The 26860-nt window shown below is 41.1% G+C and overlaps 1 protein-coding gene across 2 annotated transcripts; it reads right to left on the bottom strand.

Moving 5' to 3' along the window:
- Positions 1-67: 67 nt before the first annotated feature.
- Positions 68-26131, bottom strand: edc4 (enhancer of mRNA decapping 4). Of its 2 annotated transcripts, none has more exons than XM_042411808.1 (30): positions 25919-26131; positions 23735-23894; positions 23439-23550; positions 22904-23003; positions 22010-22196; positions 21579-21726; positions 20734-20838; positions 20039-20151; positions 19748-19831; positions 19496-19591; positions 18783-18882; positions 18241-18421; positions 17994-18060; positions 17588-17679; positions 17214-17398; positions 16372-16451; positions 16005-16137; positions 15497-15792; positions 15152-15382; positions 14722-14823; positions 14382-14525; positions 14168-14204; positions 13126-13273; positions 12630-12785; positions 10820-10935; positions 10530-10695; positions 8223-8409; positions 7184-7403; positions 6635-6798; positions 68-2761 (listed from the first exon to the last, which is right to left on the bottom strand). In XM_042411808.1, the coding sequence occupies exons 1-30, from the start codon at positions 25998-26000 to the stop codon at positions 2578-2580; spliced, it is 4176 nt and encodes a 1391-aa protein (XP_042267742.1). In that variant the 5' UTR covers positions 26001-26131; the 3' UTR covers positions 68-2577. The 2 variants fall into 2 exon arrangements, with proteins under 2 accessions (XP_042267742.1, XP_042267743.1); XM_042411809.1 differs by lacking the exon at positions 25919-26131 and adding an exon at positions 25668-25875.
- Between the last annotated feature and the right edge of the window lie 729 nt (positions 26132-26860).

The raw sequence follows: 26860 nt of genomic DNA, 5'->3' as shown, positions 1-26860 counted from the left end.
CGTCTGTGTTTTCTGGAAGAACAGAACAACCCCCCCCCCTCCCAATACAAATAAAGACAAAAAAAAATTCGAACAAGTCTTTTTTATTCCAAAATGTTGAGGGTAAAAGGAACTGTAAAAGTTACAACATAACCATCCAAGCGGGGGAATGAACACAATGGAAAGAGAGGAAAAACAAACACACAAGCTTCAGTTGTGTTTCTCACACACACACAGCTCCCATTCAGGGTGAAGCAGGAGTCCACGTGTCCTCCTCTTGAGAACAAAGCAAAGGTGAAGCTGGTAGTAGTCAAAATAGTACTTCTCTCTTTCACACCCTGAAATGAAACATTCAAATATCTGTCCGAATCAATCGCCTCCATAATCAAAATGTTTGCAGACTAAACGTACAGGTTCTCCTTCGCTGCGCTGCTTGAGCCTTACTTTAGAGCCAACCACAAATTGCCTTTTCATGACATAAATGCTTGTAAAAGTTAATAATAGAACTGCAGAAACTATGGGGTAATGCTTGAATATTAGAAGTTTTCTAAAGGCCCAAATGGGATCAGATGTCCGAGTAAAACAGATAAAATACAATAAGGCACTTGCTAGACAAATCCAACTTAAGATTCTAAACACAGCTGTCGAGAACTTTTATTTTACAGTCATCAAATCAGTGTGACCACCCTGCGGTTAAACGATGATGCTTGTAAATGGGCTGTACACAAATGATCGTACACTTTCAAAACATGGATACATGGTGCGTTTACAACCTAAAGGCTGGCTTTTCAGACGCTGCAAGAACAGGAATGATTTCTGAGTTGAAAACCTAAATGACAAGCAGGGTGAATAGCTGCAGTCTGACTACGTGCTGCCTCCTAGAGCCTGAAAGAAGTAACTGCACATTAAGTTTACAAACATTATTTGGAATATCCTGATAAAACAACAGTAATAATTATGTTTAGGAAGTGTTTTATTATGTTTTATAACTAGTTTGACGACTCTTAAAGCAAGTATACAAGTCTTACAAATACTAAATGTTTATATAAAAAAAGGGGGAGCGACAGAGAAGAAAACATGGGAGAGTAGTCTGATCAATTTACAGGACAGAGCTGTACACATGGACGGCTGCCAACCTCGATGTTGGGCTCCAAACATTTCAGATTTCAAAGGGGAATTCTGTTCAGCCTGGAGGACCTTTGAAAATATTTATTACATTTCAAAAATGTGTGTTTTTTTTTTTTAGTTATTTCTCATCCTTTAATCTTATTTGTATCCTTCAGGAAGCCTCATTAGAATGATTTGTGAAAACAAGGCCAGATGGGAAAATTATAATGAGATATGCTTTTCATCCTGAATACTTCCAAAAACAGGAACAAACTAACTTTCAGTGAAACAATTTATTGTGTTGATCCTGTGAAGAGTACTGAAAAGGATTTGGCCTGGCAAGGTTGTCATCTCCAACCTATTAAGAAATAACTGAAAAGGAAACGTAAAATGGCTTTGGATGTTTCATACTTTTGGTTGCCGGGATTAGCTTGGTTGTTTAAAGAACTGAAAACTGAGGACGGCGTAATCCTGCAGCAACGGAACTCTAAGTTGGCTCTAGAAAAAAAATGTGTCCAAGCCTGCTGTTTGCTCTTAAGCCGGAGATACGGTATGACATTAGGAGGCGAAACATGTCTTCTTTTAGCTTGTTTTTGTTCCTTCTCAGAAGTAGCCCCTGCATCACAGCTTGTTCAGTATCCCCAAACTTAACATTGTCTGACTGGCGGGTCAGAGGAACACGGTAGAACTAAAGACGTATGGTCTCGTCGACCACTCAGCTGAACATTCTTTGAGTCTTCTGCGCATTTGGATGAAGTGACAGATCAGAGAAGTGTCAGGAATTATGTGTCTGCGCTGTTGAACTGGGAGATGGGGACCAGCGGGGAGTTTTCAGACGCTCCCGTCTGTCGTTTCTGAGACAGTCTTGATGGGAATAAAAGGAACACAGAGACAAACCGGAATGCCTCTTGTGAGGGGGAGCAGCAGAGATAAAGGTCTGGAAGAATCTACAGTGAACTTAAACAGAAATCAAGAACAATCTTTCTGTCCAGACCGTTAATGTCTTGCATTGAAGGTATGTCAAGGAGGAAAAAAAAAAAGAAAAAAAAAAAGAAAGAGAGTAACAAAAACAGTTTCTATTTCCTTACTTGACACTTCACTGGTGCAGGTAGAGCAGTAGGAATGGGAGGAAATGGAAAGGGGGGGGTAGAAAGGGAGGGGAGAGACTTAGAGTTATGGTGAGGGACAGGGGGGGGCCGGCTCCTCTTGAGGTCTAAAACTAATCTCCAGCCAGTAAAATACCACCTAATCCCAAAATTCCTGTTGCTCTTTTCGTTTCCTTGCTTTCAGCTTCAGCTCCCCAATGCTGCAGTGACATCATCATCTGTCGTCTCAACAAGCACGAACCTGCTCAAACTGGGGTGAAGTTGTCCTTGGTGCTTACGGAGGATCCCCTTCTCCTCTAAAACATTGGTGGAAACTTTAACAAAATGGGCTCATGATCTGTAATGTGAGGAAACGACTCTTCTGCACCAGACTTTGAATCAAGGATTAGTGGTTGACGAGTCCCTGCAGCATCATCATCAGGCGCCGCGCCCTCTTGCTGAGCGGGCTGTGGGGGTCCTGCTGCAGGAAGGCGAAGAGCTTCGGTCTGACCTGGGCCAGCATGGAGGCCATGTGGTCTCTTGTCAGAGGATCACCATGGTCCAGATTCATCACTGCATCCTCCAGGTAACTGCACAGGGGACAGAGAGAGAGAGAGAGAGACGTTAGGAGTGGGCGAAAAATTAAAAAAAAAAAAAAAATCAATTCACCTAATTATCACGATTCTTTTTTTTTGTTTGTTTGTTTTTTTAACAAATTTTAAAATTGCCATGCTGATTCCTGAATCGATATTTAATTTATTATTTACACTGAGCTATAAAACATAACAGCTAATAATTAGCCCAGGAGCTAGCCTGTTAGCCTGTTAGCATTGGCACATGAACCGGAGAGCTGTTAGTTTGTTCAAACGGCAGCTGGAAGTCACCAGTTTCCCAGCGTACTAACAGTACTTTATTTAACTTTATAATGGTAATGTATTTAACTTTAGTATAACAGTACTTCAATGAACTTTGTTATAACAGTAGTTAAACTTTATTACAACAGTACTTATTTAACTTTATTATAACTGTACTTTAATTTTATTGTAACAGTAATTTATTTAACTTTATTATAGCAGTACTTTATTTAACTTTATTGCAACAGTACTTTATTTAACTAACAGGTAGCCTTCTATATTGGCTTATAGCCTACTGACCTCTTAAGTGGTATTCCTAATGACAGATTTTTTATTAGCATGGCTTTAAGACAGAGCCGAGGCCTTTATAGCAATGATACTGCTGAAATAAAACTGAAAGAAAAGACTGACTGACATGTGATGTGCATTGTTTTTGGAAATAATGATAAACATAGTCTCTAGAAGTGTATGATTCAACTTTTCCCCAGTGTTAAAAAAATAAAAATCACAATTTATCATAATATCAAATCATAGTACTTAAAGGTGTACTATGCAGGATTTGTCAGTTGCTGTTAGTTAACACACAGTATTCAAATATGGCCCCTCCTCCTCGGCCCAACCAGCAAGCGAGCGAGAGAGAAAGAGCGCAGGGGTGGTCGAGCGAGTTAGAGAGTGAATGAAGCCATGAATCAGATAATAAAAAGTTATTTTCTGATTGTTTCACAGTGGTTACATTCTAAAGGACAAATAAACACGCTCACACCTCCACACTTCATCCTGTCTGCTGTGGTCTCTCTGCTCTGTGTGTGTGTGTGTGTGTGTGTGTGTGTGTGTGTGTGTGTGTGTGTGTGTGTGTGTGTAACTTCATCGGTCAGGCAGACACACAGACATGCAGCTCTTTATACATCCATGACGCAGAGACAGACACAGAGAGGAGAGGAGTGACTGAGACAGTGATGTTACCTTGTCGCTACACTATGAGTCCTGACCTCACACCCTGCACGTTGTTACTGGCTGGGCACTACACACCTACTGCCCAAAGGTTGACCACCCAGAAGTGTCCCCAACACCGCAAAATAATAAGAAAATACAGGCAGAGGGCAGATACATACAACACCACACACTTCTAATGGGAGATAAGTGATGATTGAGAGAGATTATTTTTGTATTTTGTATATACATTGTTTTTGTTTTTTTTTAAAGGAAAAATCCTGCATAGTATACCTTTAAAGAATCGCAATACATACTGAATCTGGCGGTAAACATATCGTCCCAGGCCTAGACATTATACAAAAGTTACAACTATAAGTTCCAGTCTGGCAGATGTTATTTAGATATGTGGAGGAAAGTCTAAACTACAGTCTTCGACCTTGAGCTGGATGCAGGCTCGAGAAAAAGACGAGGTGACAGAAAGTTGCACAAGAAACTGTGAAAATGATGTGACATGAAAGAAGGTTCAAATTTACAATATGTTTAAAAAGAGGTTTGATATTCAAAATCACAAGGTTTCATTCGCTCAGAAATATAAGCTGTACAAGGATGCCTTGCACAGACTTTGTATTTTTGACCCTTGGAGCGACTGCGGGGAACAAAAGAGAAAAGCCGATTTGAATGTCGAGCTCTGTCCTTGATCGCCCTCCTGGCTGCCAGCCCGCTGTGTGAATGTGCACCTTGTGTTTTCACTCAAATATCGCTGCAGAAATTGAGTTGTGCCGTCCTCACCTGTGTCCTGTCCTCTCGCTCGAGTCATCCTCCATTTCACTCCTCAATGAATTGTTTTAGTGGGACATCTGGTGGTTAGACTATCCAGCAGTGTTCTGTTTCTGCTCTGCTTTGCCACCCTGACTGTCTTTGCAGCTTAAATGACCATTCATCTCCATGTCCAGAGCCTATCTGATCCCAGTCTCATATTAGAGCTGTTCCCACACCGCCAGCTGGCCTCCAGCCAGGGTTCCTCAGGACACACGCACGCACACATCACAGGTCTATAAAATCCCCATAACACTGCCAATACACTCTTTAATGAGACATTTAATGTCATTGCACAGAACACCACAGATACTAAACAGCTTTCTAAAGTGTGTCTTGCAGGAGAGAATCTGCCTGTAACTACAGTGTGTCCAACACTTTCAGAGACTTGAAAAACACACTACGCTGCTGTTGGTGCTCCATCACTTCACTGTGCGATTAAATCTGTTTAGACAATCTGTTTTTTTACCATAACGGCTAATGATCCTGCACACAGTTTTTGTGGATAATGACACTCTCTCTAGCCCCGACAACCCTCACACTGCTTTTGTTTCTTTCTGGATATCTTCAATGGATTCTTGTAAAACACGATCACAGAAAAAGGAAACCCCCGTATCTTCTGCAAAGCCATAAAAAGTGCTTTGATGCAGCAAAGTCTTAATAGTCCTGTGTTACCTTTTGTTTGAGTAGAGATTTCAGAATACATACATTAACTTTCTGTTGCATTTGCCGTGCATGTGTTGTGATTTTGTTTTTCTCATCCCAATACTAACCGACTCAAGAGAGCATGGGGTTTTCCTGCGTGGCTTAAATAAAATTAGCAATTAAATAAAGCAAAGGTGTGAAGATGTTTAGATGTTTCAACTTTTATCTACTAAACTCTCTTTCACCACAATCTATCCAGCTATGACTGTACTCTCAGAGGGCTGTATCAGACAGCTGTAATGTAAAGGCAGAACCAGACTGGTGATCTGGACTCTGAGCGTTGCTATAAAGAGCCTGGGTTCTGATAGAAGAAGAGGTTTGCTGAGGAAGAGAAGCACCAGAGGAGAAGGGATTCGGGGATTCGGAGGAGACAGGGACATAGAGAGTGTGAGGTGGCGGCTCTCTGAGGAGAGACATTAACACATCTTGAGCCAAAAAAAAGAGAATAAGAGCAGAAGAGAACCTGTGAAAGACCAGAAGATAGGCGTGCGAGAGAGATCAACACGCTACAAGATACAAGGGCATCGAAAGAACAGAATGAGCATCCAAAAACTGCAATGCAATTGACAGGATCATCCACACTCTCCGGACAGCCATGTAGCGGGGCTACAGACGGAGCAGGGTGATGGGGTCAGCAGTTAAGCACCGTTTAGCACTCAGGAGATGAGGAATAATGGAAATGCCATGGAGATGGGATGTGGAGAAAAAATTTAGGCAAAGGCCCTCTTTATTACTGATGGAGGGTAGTGCCATCCCCCGCTCATGTGGAAGAGAAACGTGTCCACGATTTTCATCATCTAGTATTTTTCAAGCAAAAATGGCAAAAAACCCAAAACAAGTTCAGCACCTTAAATGTGTATATTTTCTGGTTTAATTCATCCTATATGACCGAACAAAATAAGACATTTTGATTAATGATTAATAGAAAAAATAATCGGCAGATGAATCAATAAAGATTAAGATAATAGGCCTAATTCTGTGTGCTAATATCCAGACACAGGATGCTTTTAACCTTAATCATGTGGAAAAAAAGGTTGATAATAGATATAACACACAGTGGTGCATTTGTTATGGATAACAGGGGTTGTTATGGATACGTGCGAGTCAAACATTTTTCTACTTACCTACCACGAATAGCATAGAGAACAAACTAACCTGATTTTGAGCTCAGAGCGGGTAGACAGGTTGGAGGAGAGCTGCTGGATGAGCGACAGCAGCACGGGCTGGCTGAGAGGACAGGGATGCTGACCGAACACCTGCTGGGAGTCGATGGTCTCGCACACATACAAGACCAAGTTCAGATCTGTTGCTGACAGAGCCTGGGGACAGGGTAAGACAGAAAGGCTTTCATTCAGATTGAACTGTTTTCATGATTCTTTGATAGCCTCAGTTCAAATACCCCCCCCCCTTCAATAAATCTATAGGTAAAACACTCTTGTTCAGCTGCAGGGAGGCTGCTAAAGAAAGGAGCAGTCCACCAAGTATAAAGCTAGAGTAGAAAAGGTTTGGCCACAGGCTACTTCCTCCTTAGCAGCAGTATGTTACTTGTCATATTCCTTGTCGGCAATGAAATGTAATATGTATATTTGTTCTGACCACAAAAACTACAAGATGTTTCCATGCCACAACAATCTGTTAATCATGGAAGTAAGTTGCCTGCGGTATGTGTGTGTATGTGTGTGTGTGTGAGTGTGTGTGTGTTACCTGCTGGAAAGCCTGGTTGAGCTGTCCCTGCTGGAGCAGCTGCAGGATGTTAGCTTGCTGCGTCTGGTAGTCTAGGTGTGCTGTGGGGACGGGTGTGCCGGCCGCTGACCTCATTGCCTGCATGATGCTGGAGGTGACCACTGCCTGCTGCTCCTTCATTGCCAGACTCACTTCCCCTTTTACAATGCGCTGCACATGGCTAAGAATAGACTCCTGCAAACTGGGGAGGAAAAGGACAAAAAAAAAAAAAAGGGCAGAAAGAGGGTTATTCTCCATATTACAGAATGTGTATTTTCAACCACTATGCTGCACTGAAGTAGGTTGGGTTAGTCGCAGTTTAAGTGTTTCAGACTATAATAGTGTCAGGAAGAATTCACTCACTCATTCATTTTTTTTGTGAATGTAACTTTTCTTAATGTGGACACAATGTTTGATTTGATGTCCTTCACACACAATCCATTATCTTGAATCTAAAAGTTAAGCCACAGTCTGACATTGTCATTTTCTTTTCAAAGTTTTTATAAAGAGTAAGTCGGCCAACTACTTTCTCTCCACTCTCCGCCCCCGACAAATCTATAAACTCTAGAGGCCATGAAATTAATTGCAGAGGGAACAAGAGACTTGATCGAATTTATGTTCTTACATTAGCCCCAGGATTAAGCTTTGCTTGTTTCTACTCTCCAATCCATTACGCACCTGCTCAATAGGCAGTGAATGAGGCTGAGACTGCCGGCAAAGGCATCCGCTAATATAAATATCTGATATTCACAATGTCAATCAATGCTGTCAGATCCATCACTGCAGCTAATATCAGTCAACAGCAGGAGTCTTTTAAAAAAACATGACAGTGACAGCTCATAGTGTTGTAGGAGCATTATCAATGTGGTTTTTTTTTAATGTACTGGCCATTAGGGAAGTATCTTAATGTAGTTAAATGGCAGATTAAGACAGAAGAAGGGAAATAGGACAAACGTATAGCTGGAGAGATTATCAAAAGAGGCTGACGGTGTGATCGATGAGGGATAGCGAGGATACGTACTTTCCCACCATCATCTGGATCTGGTGTTGGACCTCAGCCCGGACATTAGTGGTGATGCTATTGGCCAGCTGATCCGTGGAGCTTTGGAAGCTGTCGATCATCTGCTGGAGCTGGCCGATCATGGGGTCTCGTGTCTCCTGCTCTCTCTGCTTTCTGTTCTTGATGTGGGTCTCCAGCTGCTGGATGTCTACGAAGATGAAAGTCAACAAAGAAATCATTTCTCCCCCTCACACAGGCAAACAATATAAACACAGTCGGAGCTCCGTTAAGTATTACTTGCAATGAATCACATGACTCTCTGTAGTGTGAAAGGGCAACAGTGATGCCAAGCCCACTGAAAATTAAGACACTACCCTGCACGATTAACTGAAATAACATCACAATCTCGATTCAGGCCTCCACTGAACCTGTTTGACGTGTGCATTCTTTGTAAGTAGATGTAACACTGCTAATTAGTAGAACCACCTGAACCATGAGGAAAAGGCCAAGAAAACTTCAGCGGAAAGTCTCTGTCATCCAACCACTCAAACATCCACAGCTGAAGCCTTCAACACACTACAGCCAAAGATAAAGCTCTGGTCAACAGCAGAACTATGAATTGATGCTTTGCTAAACAAACGCTTCTTAATAAGGTCCTGAGACTATTCATGTTGTATTTCCTGCTCTAACTTTACACTAACATTAAGTGTCCGGATGCAACTGAAGCAGAAATGTGGAAACTGCATCATTTTTAAGATTTCAGATTTATGAACAAGCTGAACTATGTAATCATACATGAACCTCACAGTCAGTCTGTTTTAATCATTAATGATTTTATTGTGAACTATTTTATTGTCTGAATCTGTTGAGATCCTTGAGGATCACACAGGACTGAAGCAACTCTGAGCTGCTGGAGTTTGAAGGTGGTGTGCACAGGTTGCATCTGGATCAGCTGTGTATTAGTAATTATCAGTCATTTTTAGCCTCACGCAGCTGCAAATGAGCCATCTGTATTTTAAAAAAAAAAGCAGTTTGTCCTTTACCAGCCTAATGATCATATTCTTAGTTCTGTCTGTATGAGGAATGATACGGATTGCAAATTTGAAAAAAAAAAACAAAAAAACATAACAAAACAAAAAAATCCCAGAGTAACAGTGTACCCAAGTATTGTGGGAGAAAGCAGTCATCTCCATTCTGTGTGGAAAAAGAACGTGAGTCTAATTTTGACCAGCCCTGCCATCACACAGCTCATAAAATAACAAGCAGCCCTTTCCAAGCACAGACAAGCTTCCCAGCAAAAAAATGGTGAAAGTGTGACTGGTGTGAGTTGGGTATCTAGCATGCTAAACACTGAAATATTTTCTCAGGATTTGGTGGACCAAACCACAGCAAAAAGGTTGATGGTTACAGGACGACTCTAGTGGGATGCCCACGGTTGTCTGTGACAACAGAACACATAGATGGATGTTACGAAAATTAATTAAAAACTCTTTTGCCCCAAAGCACATACATTCTGAGCCTGTCCCCTGCTTTTAACAATTTATCATTTTTCTTCTCATGCAAAGCAAACAATAGTTATTTATTACACTTTATTAGTAAATAGTAGGTTGACCCAATATTTACTGTAAGAGAACACTCATATAATACAAAATTCAATGTTTTCAAGAGAGTTCATATTAAACTTGAGACGTTATTTCACTTCAATGTATCAAAAAAACTAGCACAGCTGAAGGCTCGTACAGCTGTTACAGGGCAGTGCAGATCTTAAGGCTGCATTCACAAAGTTAGAGTCAATATTTACACACAAAACCCTAAAAGCCTTATTCTGATCATGGATTAAATTTAAATTGGATCACACTCACAAGAGCGCTCACACACTCAGAGAGGTATTGTTGCCTCCCTATTTACTGAAGGCAAACTGTGTGTGTCTCCCTTCTGAACAAATTATGACAGCCTTGGAAAAATTTTTATAAACATCTAGCTGCAAGCTTCCAAAGGTAAACATGAGCACAATCTCAGAACAGACTGCTTATCAACACATCAGTGCCAGGGTTCTGAAAAGGCATCATTACAAAAAGAGTCCCTGAGCCTTTCAAGGGGTTATTTAATTAGACTTCCACATAAACAGACCCTGATTTTCAGGGCTACATACAGGGAACGACCAACATGAGGAAAGCATCTCGAAGAACTAAGGACCACCACCAGAACTGTTCTGTTCTAGGAGCCACCAGAACAGCTCCCAGCTACAGTTCCTAACTTTCTGGACATCTGCTCATATGTTACAGCCACAGATTCTTATATCTTTATCTTAATCCTAGATTGTCTTACATTCTTGTGTTCCTTGTTTGAAGCTGTCATTGATTTGTTGAAACATGGACTGGCAGCCTCTCTCAAAAACAGGCAGCACGATGCTCTGGAAGGCATCTTTATAGGCTGCCTGGATGGGCCCCTGCATCGCTTCGGCTGCTGCTCGACCAATCGCATCCGTCGTGTTCTGGAAAACAGGAAGCAGCTTCCATGAGACAGTGTTATGAAGATTTGTGTGAAAAGGAACAGAGAGGATGTTGGGCTTACCCTGCGTGGCATATGACAGATGGTGTAGAGAGCCAGCCACCTACCTTGGATTTGACCACCTTGCTGACATTGTCCTTCAGGGTGACCTCCACAGCAGTCAGTTTAGCAGCGATTGTGTTGTTCAGCTGACCCGTCACTGGCTCCAGACTCTTGGTGATTGCTGGAAAGGGGAAAAGATTTAACGAGACAGATTAGCAAGAAATCCTCTATAATAATAGTAATTAGGCATGTGATCAAGGCTGGAGGAAAAAAAACAGAAAAGAACATCTCATCTTCAAATTAGAGGGCAGGAGAGGTGAGGTAAGAAAACATCTCTCCAAAGACTGCTTAATTTTAGTGTGACAGCCCGACCTGCCTCTGCTGCCTTAATTATATTTAATTCATCTTATGCCTAGGATGATCTAAAATAACACTGTAATTTATTGATGTACAGCATAGTCTGCACTTTGTCTTTGTCCGTTTTTTTCTGTGCTGCAAAACAACATTTTGCAGAGAAGATGCAAGAAGACCAGATTTACGTAACTTAGTTATTTACCTCAAGTTCCTGCTAAATAGGCAATGTTTACAGCCAAATGAAATCAGGGATGCACTGATCCGATCTATCAGAACAGTATCTACGCCACAACTGACCTTATTAAATGGATTGGGTAACAGCCCTGACATGACTGATTAAATACATTATAAACATATATAAGTTAAAATCAGTCATTTTAGTACCGAAGGAACATAAAAATAATTCCAATAAGTTCTGTGCATCGCTACTGGCAGATACTCTCATAGGTTGAGAAACAGTAGGGGGCTAACTGTACATTTTGGCTTTCAGCGAGGAATTATGGTGTCTTTACTTCCACATCTTGTGCATCACTAATGGTCTCTGCCCAGGGACTGCAGATGGAAATTAGCTTTTAGCTATATTTGGTACAATAAATGTATTGTGCATTGTCAGTGTTAAATAAATCATCATTAATGGAGATGAGTCAAATACATGGAGAGCATTAGCTGTTCTGTTCATAAAACATCCCGTGTGCTATGCCTCACATGACACAAACAGAAAGTAAGCACATTTCGGCTATAAACTGACTAAAGAGAGCTGTCTGAGCTGCAACCTGCTGTTCTTTTTTCAGACTAAAAACTATACAACCAAAGAAAAAATCTAAAAAAGCAATGTAAGGCATCTTTAACTCAGAAATGGTAAAAATGCTCAAAGAATTTTAGTTACAGCTACAACAGATAAAGTGTGAAGATCTGTACGCTTCAGTCTCATGAGCCAAGTATAGAATTGTAGGTGAGAGGAGGGAAGACTAAAGATGAGGAGCCAAGGGCGAGAGACAAGAGACACCCTTGTGCATAAACAGACTGAGAACAGCTTAGAGACCTTCACCGTCTGTGACTGGCAAACAATGAAATGGTGCAATGAAATACCACCATCATCTGGTGAGAAGTGTGGCAGACATGTCTGGAGAGTCCACTTGGTCTCTGCAGAATAGACTTTGATCTGTTGCCTCTGACTCTGTTATTTTTCATTTTGTTCTAATTGAACAACACACACATATATATATATATTGAAGGTCTTGTCTGAACAGACACCTTGCAGTTAAAGTTCAATCTCTGAGTAATTACATCATCATGTTATTGAATTTCATCAGCTCTGTGCACTTAAGACGCTGTAAGGTACGCTGCCTTCACATCAATACCTGCACTCTTGCCTGGTGTGTAAATGATCACCACTAGATGCTCTTACACGTTCACTGCTTATCATATACATTACTGGTTAGGTGTCAATCCTCATAGTTGCTTAGCTGTGGCGCATATGTTTCTCTGTCATATACCGTGAGTGTGTCTGTGCCTCCTTACTTGGTGGAACTGTTTTCTTCATTTCCTCTCGTAGCACTTTGTCCATTCTGTTAGTGAGGGCAGAGCAGAGGGCGTGGCTGAGCTGCTGGCTGAGCTGTTCCTGAAGCTGCTGCTGATGATTCCGACTCTCTGCCAGGACTCGCTCTAGTCTGCGCTCTGAGGTCATCGAAGGTCAAGGCTCACAAGGATATGCTGTAGGAGGCTCATTCCGCCACCTGAATGTATACTGTAATGACAACTCCAGAGACCAGTCTGCTTGCAAAACTTGTGTCTCTTACTCGCTTAAACTTGGTGCTTACCGGATAGCTTCAGGTACTCCACTTCACTCAAAGCCCCAGAATGTGTGACAAACCCAATTTGCTAGACTTTCTGCTCAACTTAAATGGATTATTATTATAGAGCAGAGGGGGCTCGAGTTTTTCATCTGGAAGTTTGATGGTGGAGATGCAAAATAAACTACCAAAGAAATGTTCAGTTCTCAAGGACTGAAGGATACGTTCTTGTTCCTGGTGGTTGGTCAGGACGTGCTCAACCTGGGCCATGATGGAGCTCTGCATGGCTTCAATCTGTCCACGCAGTTCAGTTAACTCCCTCTGCTGGCTACGCAGAAGCATCAACAACTCTTCTTGCACTTCTGTATTCATCTGTGGGGGGGTAAAGAGACAAATTGGAAAAAACAAAGAACTGCTGAAGCATATGACACATATGAATGTCTCATGTGGCAGAATCTGACACACAAAAAAAAAAATATTAAAGGAAGACAGGATGCAGAGAGCTATGAATTAACAATAAGATGTCTATGACACATTTAACTAGTCCATTATTATGATTCAATAAACAAACTGAAAAGACGATCTACAACCAGCAGCAACAGTTCTATGTACACCTCAGATATCAAGTTGACAGACAGACTGATTGCAGGGAAGATTTAAAAAAACAAATTTAAAAATGTGTCCTTTTCTACTCTGATAAAACATTTAATGATTAATGATGATCATTTAATAATTTTGGGTCAACTGTTTACATGGGATGTGATCTAAACATGCTCTGGTGTTTACATGCGCTGACACATTTAATTGGAACAGCCGTGTGACATCTGCAAAAGTGATAAAAACATCAGGCCGATGTGTCAAAATGTTTCTACCGGCCACCGTCGGCCCAACAACGCGTCTGGAGGGGAGGGGGTGTTAGAGTTAGGCTGAGCAATACTGTGGAGAGACTCAGCAGACAGACATTTCTCCACTCTCTGTCTAGGACCGGCTGAGATTGTGTTTACACCACTCATCTCAACCTGACTAAAAATTCCTTCTGATCAGGCCGGATCAGCCAGTCTCTTCCATATTGAGGTGGTTACATGAGGTGTTTTTATTCTGATTGGGCTATTATTCTGATTATTAGTGGAATATCAGGGTCCATGTAAACATGGCCAGTGACTTCAACAGAGTTTGGTAACAAGTTAACCATAGCAATGGTAAGTACAGACACAGGTGTTTTTAGTTATTCTGGCTGATTATTCATATTTTTTGTGATAACCTTACCTGACCAGAGTCCATATGCTTCGACTGAGATGATTCACTGGGGAGAAGAAAAAAAGAATTTATAGACACCTTTAACTACACTCATTTCAGTATGACTAATCATTTCCCTCTGTCAGTCAACAACCTACAATATGCTCAATCCCAATCAAGCCAGGGTGTGTTCACTACAACCACAATTCAAACTCAGACTCCATTAATATTAACACCGACATACCTGTCATCTTTCTTGTTCTTTCTCTTTTGTTTTGGCGAGCCTCGTGGTGACGTCTTCCAATCCTTAACTGGTAGTCTGTGAGAAGAGCGAGCGCCACAGTTCCCAGAGGACGATGCCAGGCTGGACACCTCATCATCAGGGTCACTGGGTCAAACAAGGACACACACACACACACACACAGTAAGACAGCTGCACACTGTGTGCCACATGCTCTGTATTCATCTTGGAAAAGGTCAATAGAATCAAAACATTACTGCGCCCTGATTTGTGATGTGTGCCGTCTCTAGACTGACAAACTTGTCTGTTCATTTGCATAAACAAGGAGATGTGTTTGTGTTACCTCTGCTCGGCACCGGGGTCCTGACTGTCATTCTGTGTGAGGTGATAGGAACGTCGAGGGTAAGGTGAACTCAGCAGTCTGTCCTTCGACTCTTCTCTTGAGCTACAACACAGCCGACATTTGTGACATAAATCATACCGGCGATGACACATCTGTCAAATAAGGCTTCAAGGGGATTAGGCCTAAAAAAGTACTTTTTGATAAATGTTTTCAACAGTAAATAAACTGATTTGTACAACAGACAACCTGCTCATATTGTCAGTACCATGTCATCTCTTGCTTTACACTTGAAATCTTAATCCAATGCTTGTTTATGTTTATGTGTGTCTATGTCCAGGTGCTCTATATATTAATGTTAAAGAAAACACAACTATTTTACAAGTCAAACAAGTTACTGAAGCTGCACAAAATGTTGTGTGAAATTTCTTACCAGTCTCCAAGGCCGTTGTCCCGTAGACTGTTCCTGGTTTCCCTGGTGATGTCAGGTGCAGCTGGCCAAGGTGTGTGGCTAACACTACCATCTGAGGATCCTCCTCCCGCTGCAGGGTTTTCGTGCGATAAGGCCGTCTCAAGTAGAGACGGGGTGTGGCTGAGTCTGGGCTCTGACTCTACTGACCCGCCAACCGGCCCTTCTGCACCTCCGAGTTCAAGGGGTAGCAGGCTGTGAGAGAAAATACAACTGTTTAGTTGATTTAAAAGGAACATACTTCTGTTTTGTCATTTTGTGGCCTCCAAAATTCCAAAGTTACATTATCATTGCTTTTAATCAATGTACCTATTGTTGTTGGCTGTGCGAGGAGAGGTGAGCAGGTGCAGGGCAGAGGCAGCTGAGGCCATGCTGTCTGTCTGGAGAGCGGAAAGAGGTAAGGGATCCAAGCTGCACACAAGACCACGCTGAGGTTGCAGAGTCTGGGATGCGATCTCCGGCATGTCCTGGGACATGGCTGTGGAAGCTGAGGAGATGACATCAGGCGAGCGGGCACGAGTTGGGGAGGCCAACGGTGGCAGGAGGGGAGAATCAAGAACCTGAGGGCTGTCGAGAGCGAGAGGACCGCTAGGGGATGCCAACGCCTGGAGATGGAGAGAGAGAGAGAGAGCAATGAAAAATAAAAGTCATGTTATTAAAAGGGAAACTGCCAATTTTCAACCAGCATTGTATTATCACAATGAGGGTAGTATATGCAAACCAACCTAGTTTTAAGAAATCATCAAATTCACAGCAGTTAATTTTCCCTTTAAGAGAAATAAGAGACTGGGAGAAGTAGGAATGTGTCAGGTCCTACCTGCAGGTTCTCCAGTCCAGGCAGCAGTACAGCAGTAGCGGCTCTTGGGCTGCTGGTGGAGGCAGAGAGAGCCAAACTACTGCTGCTGTTGTTCTCTGCTCTGTTGGGACTCTGACTGACATCATCTATAGCTCTGCAAACAGTAAGACAGACTGCTGTACTCAGGGATACATGTTCACATGTGATTAGATCACAAAACAATGCAAACTTTTTGGATAAGGCATGGAAAGAGTAACGAGACAAAATCTGTATGTAAAAAGAACAGAGAATGACAGAAGTGATACCTAGTGACACAGAGTTAGAGATACTAGCGACTACTTATTATTATTACCATCTTATCCCAAATCATCTACAAAGAAAAGCTCACCTGTTAGTTGAGTCAGAGTTACTGCTGATGGCTGTTACGATGGTCAGACTGCTGGCACTGCTGCCAGGGGATGCCGGTACCTAGAGGGTGACAAAATTAGTGAGCAGCGGGCAGCAAATATAAAAGTGGCAAAAAAAAGACAAACAAACAGGTGGTGGAGCATCCTGGCATCTTAAGGGTTTAGGACACTGGCCATGTAATCCCCAGTTCAAGTACTGCCTCATTTCTGTCAGCTCACTATTGTCCTCTGTGTAATAAAAAGGAGAAAAATCCCCTAAAATACTGTACTTCTTTTATATGCGGCATCATTTTCCTTGCCACAGTTTCTGATGTTAACCTGCCAGTAAACGTTTTGCAGCAAATAGAATGAACTCCAAAACCAGAATAGCAGAATATTCGGGCTACAACTTGTGCTACTTGCTTTTCATGGGTCTCATCATAACTAAATTCTCAGGACAGTCACATTAATAATAAAATCTCCAATACATACTGTCAGAATAATAACAGAAACTATTCCCCTAAGCCCTGTTGTGACTGTGGCTGTACACATGATGGGAATAGCAGACTGTATTAACAAGGTTATGGGCTGGTGTATATTGAATGCATTTAGCAGCAATCCACCAGTTCATAAGTGGAGGAGGTGCATTCATGGAGCAAGATGTTGCTAGGCGATGAATACAAACATGTTTTAACAGAAACATTCATTTGCCAAGACTGAAGTGTTTTTAACTTTTTTATAAAGGGCATGATGCAATGAAACTCAGACATCACCCAGACAGCCCGTTTCATTTAGTACTGAGAAAAACAGAACAGATGAAAACGAAGCTCATCAGTGTTTGTACCGAAGTGCTTGGTGTCATGAAGGCGTCGGGAGTCATCAGCTTGGGCATCGTCGCGCTGCCAGTGGCTGAGTTTGACAGGAAGTCAGTGGGAGCAGGAAGCGACGGGATTTTCCTTAAGTCTGTCTGGGAGCCACTCCCTGATTCCTTGTCAGAGCTCTGGTCTGTCAGGTGGTCAGAAAACGATGCTGGACACATGAAATGTGAAGAGTCCTTCAGTTGTGTGGTAATATTTGACATTCATTAAATGCACAATGCTATACAAAGCATGTAGAGCAAGGAAATCAACGTGTCTTCATTTAGAATTTTATACTGAAAGTTGTTTTATTATGTAAACTTAAGGTTACAAGATTACATTTTTTGAAATGGTGACTTACCAAACCCATCCTGAGAATCAGAATGGGGCAGGAAGACTGCAGAGCTGGAGCCCACGTTGGGCTGGAACCAGATCTGGACATCTTGCAGACTCCTGAGAACACAGACACACACACGTAGATGAATACAGAATGGCCCCAATTATTAGATGATAACCTTTTAGCAGCAAATGTCTGGATGAAAAAATAATTGCACTACTTAACACAAAATTAACTATTTAACATTTTTTAATGTATTGTGAGATTTTCAGTAAATCAATATGTTCTTCACCATTACAACCATCAAGATACTCATCATGGGATGTAAATGGCTGACTCAACATAGCAGTTATAAATCAAAAGCTAGTCTTTGGTAATGAAGCCAATGTGAAGTTGGACATCAGACATGAAACAGTGGAAGGGAACTCACTTGGTGTGAACACAGTAGAGTTTAATCTGGATCCCAGACTTGGACTCTGTGGGTCCTTGAGTGCCTTCTGAGAAAAATAAATACAAACCAAAAATATCACACACAGAGGCACCATATTGACTGGAAAAAGAAAATATATTTCACATCATAAAAATGTGAATGGTAACAGTGATGATCAAAAGACTGAGGGATCAATATGAGCCATTTGCTTTTTGTGCTATAAGTGTGTGTGTGTGCACATGCACACCTGTTGTCATGCTCTCGCTCTCCTCCTCCGCAGGGAGGACTTCAGTGTGTCGCAAACGGCTGTGAGTGACATCACGGACCCCGAAGCTGAGCACAGGGTGGGTCAGAAGAAACTCTGACACAGCTGTGAAACTGGCCTTGCCTTTCTCCAGGTCCTGCCGCAGCTCCATCACATAGAGAACCTGGCAAGGAGCGACAGTAAACGAGTATGAAGCTAGACACAGGACTGAGTGGCGATGGGGGTACCAAGGAAAATGGTTTGGTCCAAATAGCATGTAAGAGGTTAAAAAATATTGGGTCGGTGTCCCTGACAGACTAAGCTTAGTTCTAAAAAGAGTACCCAAGTAGACCAAATTATAATCAATAAATAAAGATCAAGTTTAGTGCTGAGTGAACAGACTTCCTAAAAGAAGACTGAATGAAGGCTTCACCTTCAAGGAGTTTATGTTACACATAAGTAGTTGAGCAGTACTATCATTGTTATTATTATAACAATTATATGGAACATTCCTTAAACCACACAGCTGACGACAGTGAGCTCACCTTCCTCTGTACGTCAGTGAGGATGAGATACTCAGCGGAGAGATCCAGACTCGCCTTCAGACTTGGCTGAACTGTTGAGTTGAACGGATCTGGAGAGAACCTACAAGAGAACAACACTCCATCATTAGTATCTTTAAAGCCGATGCTCTAAAACAATAACAAACTGAGAACATGTACTTCACACAGCAAAGAATAATCCTTCTCAAATGAACTGACTCTTAAACTATTTTTGGCATCTGGACTGGTCTATAAATATGTTTTTCCTTACAACAACAAAAGGACAGAAATTTGAATTTGAGTTTTTATTCCCTTTGGGAAAAGACTCAATCCTGCACATAGCTGTGAGCTGATGTCTGATAAAACTATAGATCTCTTTGTGCATTCTATCCACAACAACAATAGAGAGCAATAATATGTGTTGTTCAATCCATCTGTGCTTTGATCGTTTTACCAGGCACAGAGGTAATAGACCTTTTTTATTTTAGAACTTCTATTGGAGAAACACATAAAGTCATCACTCAAGTCCCACACATTATTTAAATTTAGCCTTTTTAGGAACCAAAGCTTTGGCCTTCAACTTAGCGCTCTCAATAATTCCTGAATGGACTATTTGATGGAGGCAGGCGGTTCTGCCAAGGTTGTGCCGTATTACACAGGACATTAGGGAGACATGAGAATGATTTAAATTTAGAGTGATGAAGCAAAGCAATAACCTGATGGTCTGTAAACAGGTCCAGGAAACAGTGCACCACATCTTCAACTCCTGGTTCTGATCCGCTCCAGTTATCAGAAACCTCCAGAAGGGAACCCTACAAAAAGAGATAGAGAAGGGACCAGGGGTGACAAAGCAGAGGAGAAGGACACTGTAAATGAACTAAAAATCAAACAACAGCAGCTTCAGCAGCTTAATATAAGTACGTCACGCTTTTCACCGAAAGCTGTGCATTCAAATGGTGTGTACTCACTCGGGGTCCTGCCTCTTGTGGTTGTCACAGAAAAAAAGGCAGGAGAGGGGACGTCCTCCATGAGGTCGCAATTCATGAAGACATCTGGACAACAGAGGTGCGATGAAGAAAAGACGGGATGAGAAAACCACAGTGTTGGAGACAGAGAGGACTAAATCATGGATATATTCTATTTCCTTCAGAAAATTCTGCAACTCCTTGGATGGAATTGACATTATGTGAAGAAGTGTAAAAGTATACGAGATAGTACGTCAGCATTCTTTCAAAAACAACATCCTCTTCCATGCTTACCTTGGCTTGTCCTGGCCCCCTTCTATGTATATCTGCCAGAACTTGATGTATCCATCATAGCTGGCTGTGGCTAACACCGTTCCATCTGGAGATAGAGCACCTTCACTGACTCGCTGGAGGGACAGAAAACAACTTTCAGCGTCAGCACAGCGAGGAATCAAACAAAGTAGCTTCTATTATGACAAAACACCTCAATCATATACAGTAGTAGTTGGGCGGATGGACAAACCAATTGTGCATTTTATGACTTAAGCATGAAAGTCTCAGCATATAATCTACATACTCCAAAGTTTTATTTCAGACATGGAGGAAATTTGTATCTGACCTCTGGTTACCTTGAGAGGTCACTGACCTCAGCATTGCATTTCTTCAGCTTTTGCCCTATTAGTCGATTTGCATTACAATCATGTATATCTTTGCCAAAATTGCATTTTTGTTCTAATTTAAGATGCTTATTTACTGCCAGTTGCCTCAGCTGTGGCCCCGTGACAATATTCTGCTTAGAACATCAATTTCCAGGTATAAAAGGTAGCTATAGCTCATTCTTTGACCTTCATTTGAGAAATCAAGTAAGTGCTTTTATTCTGACAGGCAGCTATTTTGGCAACAATGTAGAAGACAGAATTATAGTAATTATGTGGCAAGAAAGCATGTTAGTGAATATTCTAATTGGGTTAGGTTATGCTGACCCCTACCTGGGTATATCCCTTGACTGTGATGAGGCCTTCTTTCAGATCTGTGGCATCAACAGGCCAACTGCTGTTGTTGGCTCTCAAGACCTCAAGGTCCCACACCTCAGCCTAAAAAAAAAAAAAAAAAAAAAAAAGGAAAAATTGGAAAAGACACTCCCACTTTTTTCTTTCTCTAATACAATTTGTTTCCCTTTGTGAACTTGACATGAGGCTGTAAATACACATCACTTCTTAACTTAAAACTGATGTTTGTACACCTGTATTCTTTGTAGGCTTGTGCAAATTTTGATTGATACTGATACTGACTTTAATCATCGCCTGACTTTTCCTCTACCACCACCATTAGGTTGATATTTGTGGCTTTTGGTGAAATATGTGTATATCAGCAACTATGGGATGGAATGAAATTTGGTACAGACATTAACATTCTTCTGAGGATTAACGCCACTTTGAGGTGGACGTTTCTGGTTCTGAGTGAATGGATTGCCATGAAATCTTGTGCAGACATTCATGTCCTGCTCAGGATGAACAGTCATAACTATGATCCTCTCACTTCTCATCTAGCACCATCATCGCCAGTTTTTCATTTGCCCAATAGCTCTATTTATAACCAAATACTTGCTAAACTAATGACATTCTCATCAGCTTCAGCTGTACTTTGTGATTACAGCTACTTAGCAAATGTTAGCATGCTAACACACTAAACCAAGATGTCAAACACATCTTAATAAAAGACATCAGCGTGCTAGCATTGTCTCTTGTGAGCTAGTTTGCCTGACTCTAGATTCAAAATTAGTTTCAGTAGGAAGTTTTAATTTAACAAAAATGTCTGTGTAAAACACTGATACCCTGTCTTCATGTAGAAGGGCCAAGGTCTGGCTGGTATCATCCTGGTTCTCCTCATTGTCATCCAGGATGAACGGGCACCAGATGAGACGACGGTGCGAGTTCAGTGGAGTGTCCTCTGGTCGTCGGATATGAACCACTATCTGATCTCTGTAGGGAGGATGGGTTAAGGAATATGGAAGAAAAAGAGCAGTTCCTGGATAATTTATTTCTGTGATTACTATGTCAAAGCAGGTTGTGATATTAAAGGGGTTTGTGTAAAATCACTAGTGTGGGCTGCTGTGAGTGCACTCAGATGTACACACAGAAATAAGATGAAATAAAAAGTGCAAAGACCAGCAGTAAAATCAATCTGTGTTTAGACTAGACACACATATAAACCTGCACATCTTCCCACACAATCCTTTTCAATATCTCCCACATGTCAGGATACAGTATCTTGCTGCCAGTGCAGGTGAGCTGCCAGACCATCAGGTTGCCAGCTTCGTCTACACAACCCAACAGGGAGGAGTCGAGGTGGGCGAAAGCCAGATCTGTGACGGCTCCGGTGAAGCCCTTCAGCAGGGAGCGCTCAGCAAAACCCACACTCAGGACACGAATCATAGCATGATTGTTGGCTCCTGAGGGAAGAAGGTGTATTTTAAAGAAAAGGATAAATCAAAGAGCCTGGGTATTAAAGCGCTCAATTCTGATCAGTTCAACTGAGCAAATACTAAAGCCCCTTCCACACATGCAGTCTATCCCTGAAATGTTCAGGAACATTTCCTACATGTGTGAAAGGGAGCAGGGATTAATATTCCGGGAAATCTGTAGCGCCAATTTCCAGAAGAAATAGTCCACAATGAAAACAGCCGGCTGCAGGGTCAGTGAATTATCCAGAGTAATGAGAACAATGATTCAAGAAGAGATGTTGCAGCTGATTTTTTAACGCTGTGAGCAAAACAAACAACTTTCAATTAAACTCATTGTATTGAGGTGGAGCCAAAAATCTCAGACATATATCTCAAAACTGTAAACTGTAAAAACTGTAGACAGCACTACAGGTATGTGAGAAAATGAAATATGATTATAAGCTGTGCAATAAATTTTAATGACTGCTTTTATTCAAATAATATATTCACTGTACATACATATTTACTGTTTAAGTTAAGCCTGCTTTAGATATAACATTCCCTATGCCCAAAATAAAATGAAAAATATTACAGGAAGCACACAGTATCTATACCCTATTGGCAGTAGTAGTAGTTGATTAATAACATCTCAAGTGCTGTTTGATATTTGCGTCATTTATGGCTGAATGGCTAATAAATTACTCCAGGACACTCACCTCTGATGGCGTACGCCAGGAAGGAGTTGGACACAGCTATCAGTCTGCCATAATAATACTTGTGTTCCCAGTCATACTTGGCAACAGGCTGAATCTTCACCTAAATGGAAAACCAATTCACCATTCAAAATGAATCAATACTCTATGAACAAAGCTCATCATTCTTTTTTGAGGCTGTGGTCTTCAAGAGCCAAATCAGGCCAGTCAAAATGATGTGAAACCCATAAAAAAAGTGTAGTTCTGTAACAAAACAAAAATGATATGCTAGCTGACACAAACACACAATAGGAGAATATTGAAGTTGTGAAAATGAATGCAGGGATCCATATTTTTAGTAAGCACGGTAGCTTATCACTTGAAAGAAAACAAGCTTGTGACAGTCTGCTGAGTCATCACAGATGGAGGTTTTGATCAATATAAAAAAATAACATCAACAGACCCTCTACAGGAACATACTAAATTGACTCTCACCACATTTCTGATTTAAACACTCACAGAATAGGAGTATTTTGTTGCTGATGATTTGGATTCTTACCTTGTTGCTACCTCGAGCTTTGCTGTTGATGCTGGAGTCTTGACTCGCCACAATCTCCACATTGTTGGAGGTGATGGGGATACAAGTAGACCCATCATCACCAGAAAGGCAGCTGAAATTGCAGCATGTGAATTTGAGTACAATATGGATTTTGTCTAAAATTCAAAGTGCCAACAAAAATGCATTTTCAATTACAAAATTCAAGGAGGAAAAAGTGCCATCTCTGTGTGTTTCATGTTACAAAGTCAGTCCAACTGTAAAGTTGTGCGAGTAGCTCATTCTAAAAAGCCACTCACATTATCTGGCTCTCCTGAGCGATGCTGATGTCTGTGGAGATCGGTCTGGTAGAATCTGACATGGTTGACAGATCACCCCCTAGGAGGCCGGCTGTTCCTAATAACCCATTTAGCTCTCCATTAAAAGATGGCTTTCTCTGACCATCACTTGATTGTGCATCTGAGGAAAGAAATTAAATGCATTAAATGCTTATCGGGAGACAGTGTGCATAGACCAAAGCCAGCAGGGAAATTCAAACCCTGCAAAGAGGTAATGTTTGTTCTGGAGATGTCTTACTGAATTATTTTGACAGCACCTACAGCCTGATACAAACTCATGTAACGTATGCATGCTGGTGTAAAAGAGACTTGACTTTAAGCTTAAAAGTACTTCTTGTGTCTTAAAATTTTGAGTGTATTTATCAATTAGAAAGTTAAAACTTTCAGTTTTCTTATTCTTATAAAGTCCCACTCAGTTGGGTTTTATATTCCAGAAAAAGGTGAGTAAATAAAATATTTGCCAGACTCCTGTAACTAAACTCAAATTATAGGAGGTGGTTCTGTAATACACAAGGATCTTCCACGAGAAAGTCCATGTCACGATTTAATTTCAGAATATTACAAATATTAGCTTTATTAAATTGCTCAGCTGTAATCTAATATACTTGAATACTTAGAGTCACAATCTGCTACCGAAAGGGCTCCTTCTGAATGCCTGTTCATGTGCTTTTACAGTAAGGAGAATGGTGTAAGCGAGCTTTTAACTCAATCCTGTTCTTATTGCAGCGTAACACTTCTTTAACAGCATACATTTATATAAGTAAGAGCAAGAAAACCACAGGTGGAACTAATGACATTGTGTTTCGTAGTTCAAAGTCCCCCCGCCCCCGGCGGTTCAGTGCCATCGGTTAGTGAGACACAACAGAGTTGTGATTGATGTTATTAATTACACCTGTTCTTTACCTCAACAAGTAAAACCGTCTGCTGTGAAAAAGGTCTACAGGCATCAGTAAATCTAACATCCAGCCCACAAAATTTGCCTACATCTTTCAGTACATAAAGAGCAAACAAACGTTTCTGCTCCTAAATATTTTACAACCACGTTAACAGCCATCAGCACTATCTTTCTTGTCTAATTCAACATTGTGAGCTTGTTAATAATATTTGAATAAAAGAGCACTGTCTACTTGGAACTCTTGTGTTTATGAAAGAGACAACAAAGTAAGCAGACCTGAAGGTGTAATGTTCCCAGTTATTTCGATTTGTTTAAATGTTAATAACTAAAATGGGTGTTAAATTTGTAAAGTTCACAAAATGCTCTCAAGGCTCGTTGCACTAAGTTTACTTGTCTGACAATTTGATCTGAATGGATGTTTACAACACAGATAAGTCAGCTCCTGCACTGAGGCAGGGAATAAGGTGTACTTTTTTTTCAAAAAGGAAATGTAAATAAAAGAAAAAGGGTAAATAAATAACGTCAGTACAGGAAGAGGATATTCTGTTCACAAGACATTGAGAATACAGTTTATGACATGATTTCAAGATGCTTTCGGGGAATTTTCTTTTCCTCAACTTCCTTAAAGCCGGCCGTGTCTTCGTTACAATACTTGATCGCTTTGACAGGTGTGAGTTTCTAAATCGACCGACTACGGCTTTCAGAAACAACCTGAAACTAGTCTAAAAGTCTCCAAATGAGTCAAGAACTCAGACTTTCTACGCAGTTATGCAGGGTCAAGCTAACACTTGATATCAGTAAAAATATGTTTGGCTAAACGATTGGCAGTCACAGATAAGCGGGTACTACAAAGATAATTTCGAATAAACATAAACATTATCCTACTTTGTCATCCCTTGGCAGCAAAAGACACAGCTTTTTTTCTACACCAGAAAATAGACTGAGACGTAAGCTAGCTCGTAACGCAGCTAACATGGGGGACGATAAAACAATACAGACCTTTCCGACGCAGTTAGCACTGTAACACTATGACGAACTTAGTGTGAAAATACATGTGGAGATTATTTTGCATCCAGACTGCACTTCCACACCAGAGGTTGCCTTTTGTTACCGCTTTAAAGTGAAACTGCTATTGAGCTAACTTTTCTCCGGTGCAGTTAGCATTGGGTAGCAGCGCGCTAACTCAAAGCTAGCTTTAGCGTCTGCGGCCTAAACTAGCGCAGCCGCTAATCGTTCCCGGTCAAACTTACCGGAGCCGGGACGGTCGAGCTTGAGGATGTCCCGGAGATGCTGGGTCGCACCCTCAATATCGATATTAGAATTGGACGCCATGGGTGAGGGAAAGGGGGGGAGACTGGGTTAATTTAGGGGGAGTGATTTTTGTATTTCTTGTTTGATGCGATGCTGTCAAGGCTCACTCCGTTCACCCAGAGCAACCGTCTAAACTTCCGTTATGTGCGCGTCGAAGGTTCCGACTCCTATCTGTGTCAAATCATTGGTTCCCTGCGTCTACGTCTTCTAATGAGAATCAGACAAACCGAACTTAACAAGTCTGTAACATTTATCTTTCCTCTATTTTTTTGTGAGCGCGGGTCTTAAAAACGAAAAAAAAAACCCTCCAGTTTTATTTCTGCAACAATAACTTGCAACCATAAATAAGCAGATGAATAACAACAAATTACACTTTTGGTTGGTTTAACTTCCTCTTGTTCCAATGATCAGATTATGTAACTGGGAAATGTCCAATGTTAAATAAATAATGATAGTAATGGATAATGCATTATGGCAGTAATAATTACACGAATAAATACAGAAATGTATGAACCAACAGTTCCAACAATAATTTAACGCATTACTAAACTCGACCAAATGTTATGACATTTCATGTAATTCATCATACTAATGCTTATTCTTATAATACACCCATGTACTAATGTCCAAATAGAAGTTATATAAGTTAATAGAAAACTGTTTTACACTTAAGTAATGTCTATTTGCTGTATTCCTCCTCACTGAGGCCCCCTGCTGGCAAATAATAGGGCCCTTACATCCAGGATGCTGTTTCATCACAAATCACCGCTGTTTCATCACTTCACTGCCACTATTTCTTCCGTCCCATACACCAAAGATCTTTGAATAAAGGTTCTTTTTTTTTTTTTTACAGTTAGACGTCTGGCAATACGTGAGGAACA

Source organism: Thunnus maccoyii, chromosome 5 (genome assembly GCF_910596095.1).
Source record: "Thunnus maccoyii chromosome 5, fThuMac1.1, whole genome shotgun sequence".
NCBI classification, from domain to species: domain Eukaryota; kingdom Metazoa; phylum Chordata; class Actinopteri; order Scombriformes; family Scombridae; genus Thunnus; species Thunnus maccoyii.
This window is presented reverse-complemented; position numbering and strand designations above follow the sequence as displayed.

Excerpts from the sequence above, each read along its gene's own strand:
- edc4 (XM_042411808.1), bottom strand. The coding sequence starts at position 26,000 with ATGGCGTCCAATTCTAATATCGATATTGAGGGTGCGACCCAGCATCTC. Across the intron at positions 23,004-23,438 it reads AAGCTCGAGGTAGCAACAAG|GTGAAGATTCAGCCTGTTGC; the intron begins GTAAGAATCCAA and ends TTTTCCATTTAG. Across the intron at positions 6,799-7,183 it reads TCAACCAGGCTTTCCAGCAG|GCTCTGTCAGCAACAGATCT; the intron begins GTAACACACACA and ends CCCTGTCCCCAG.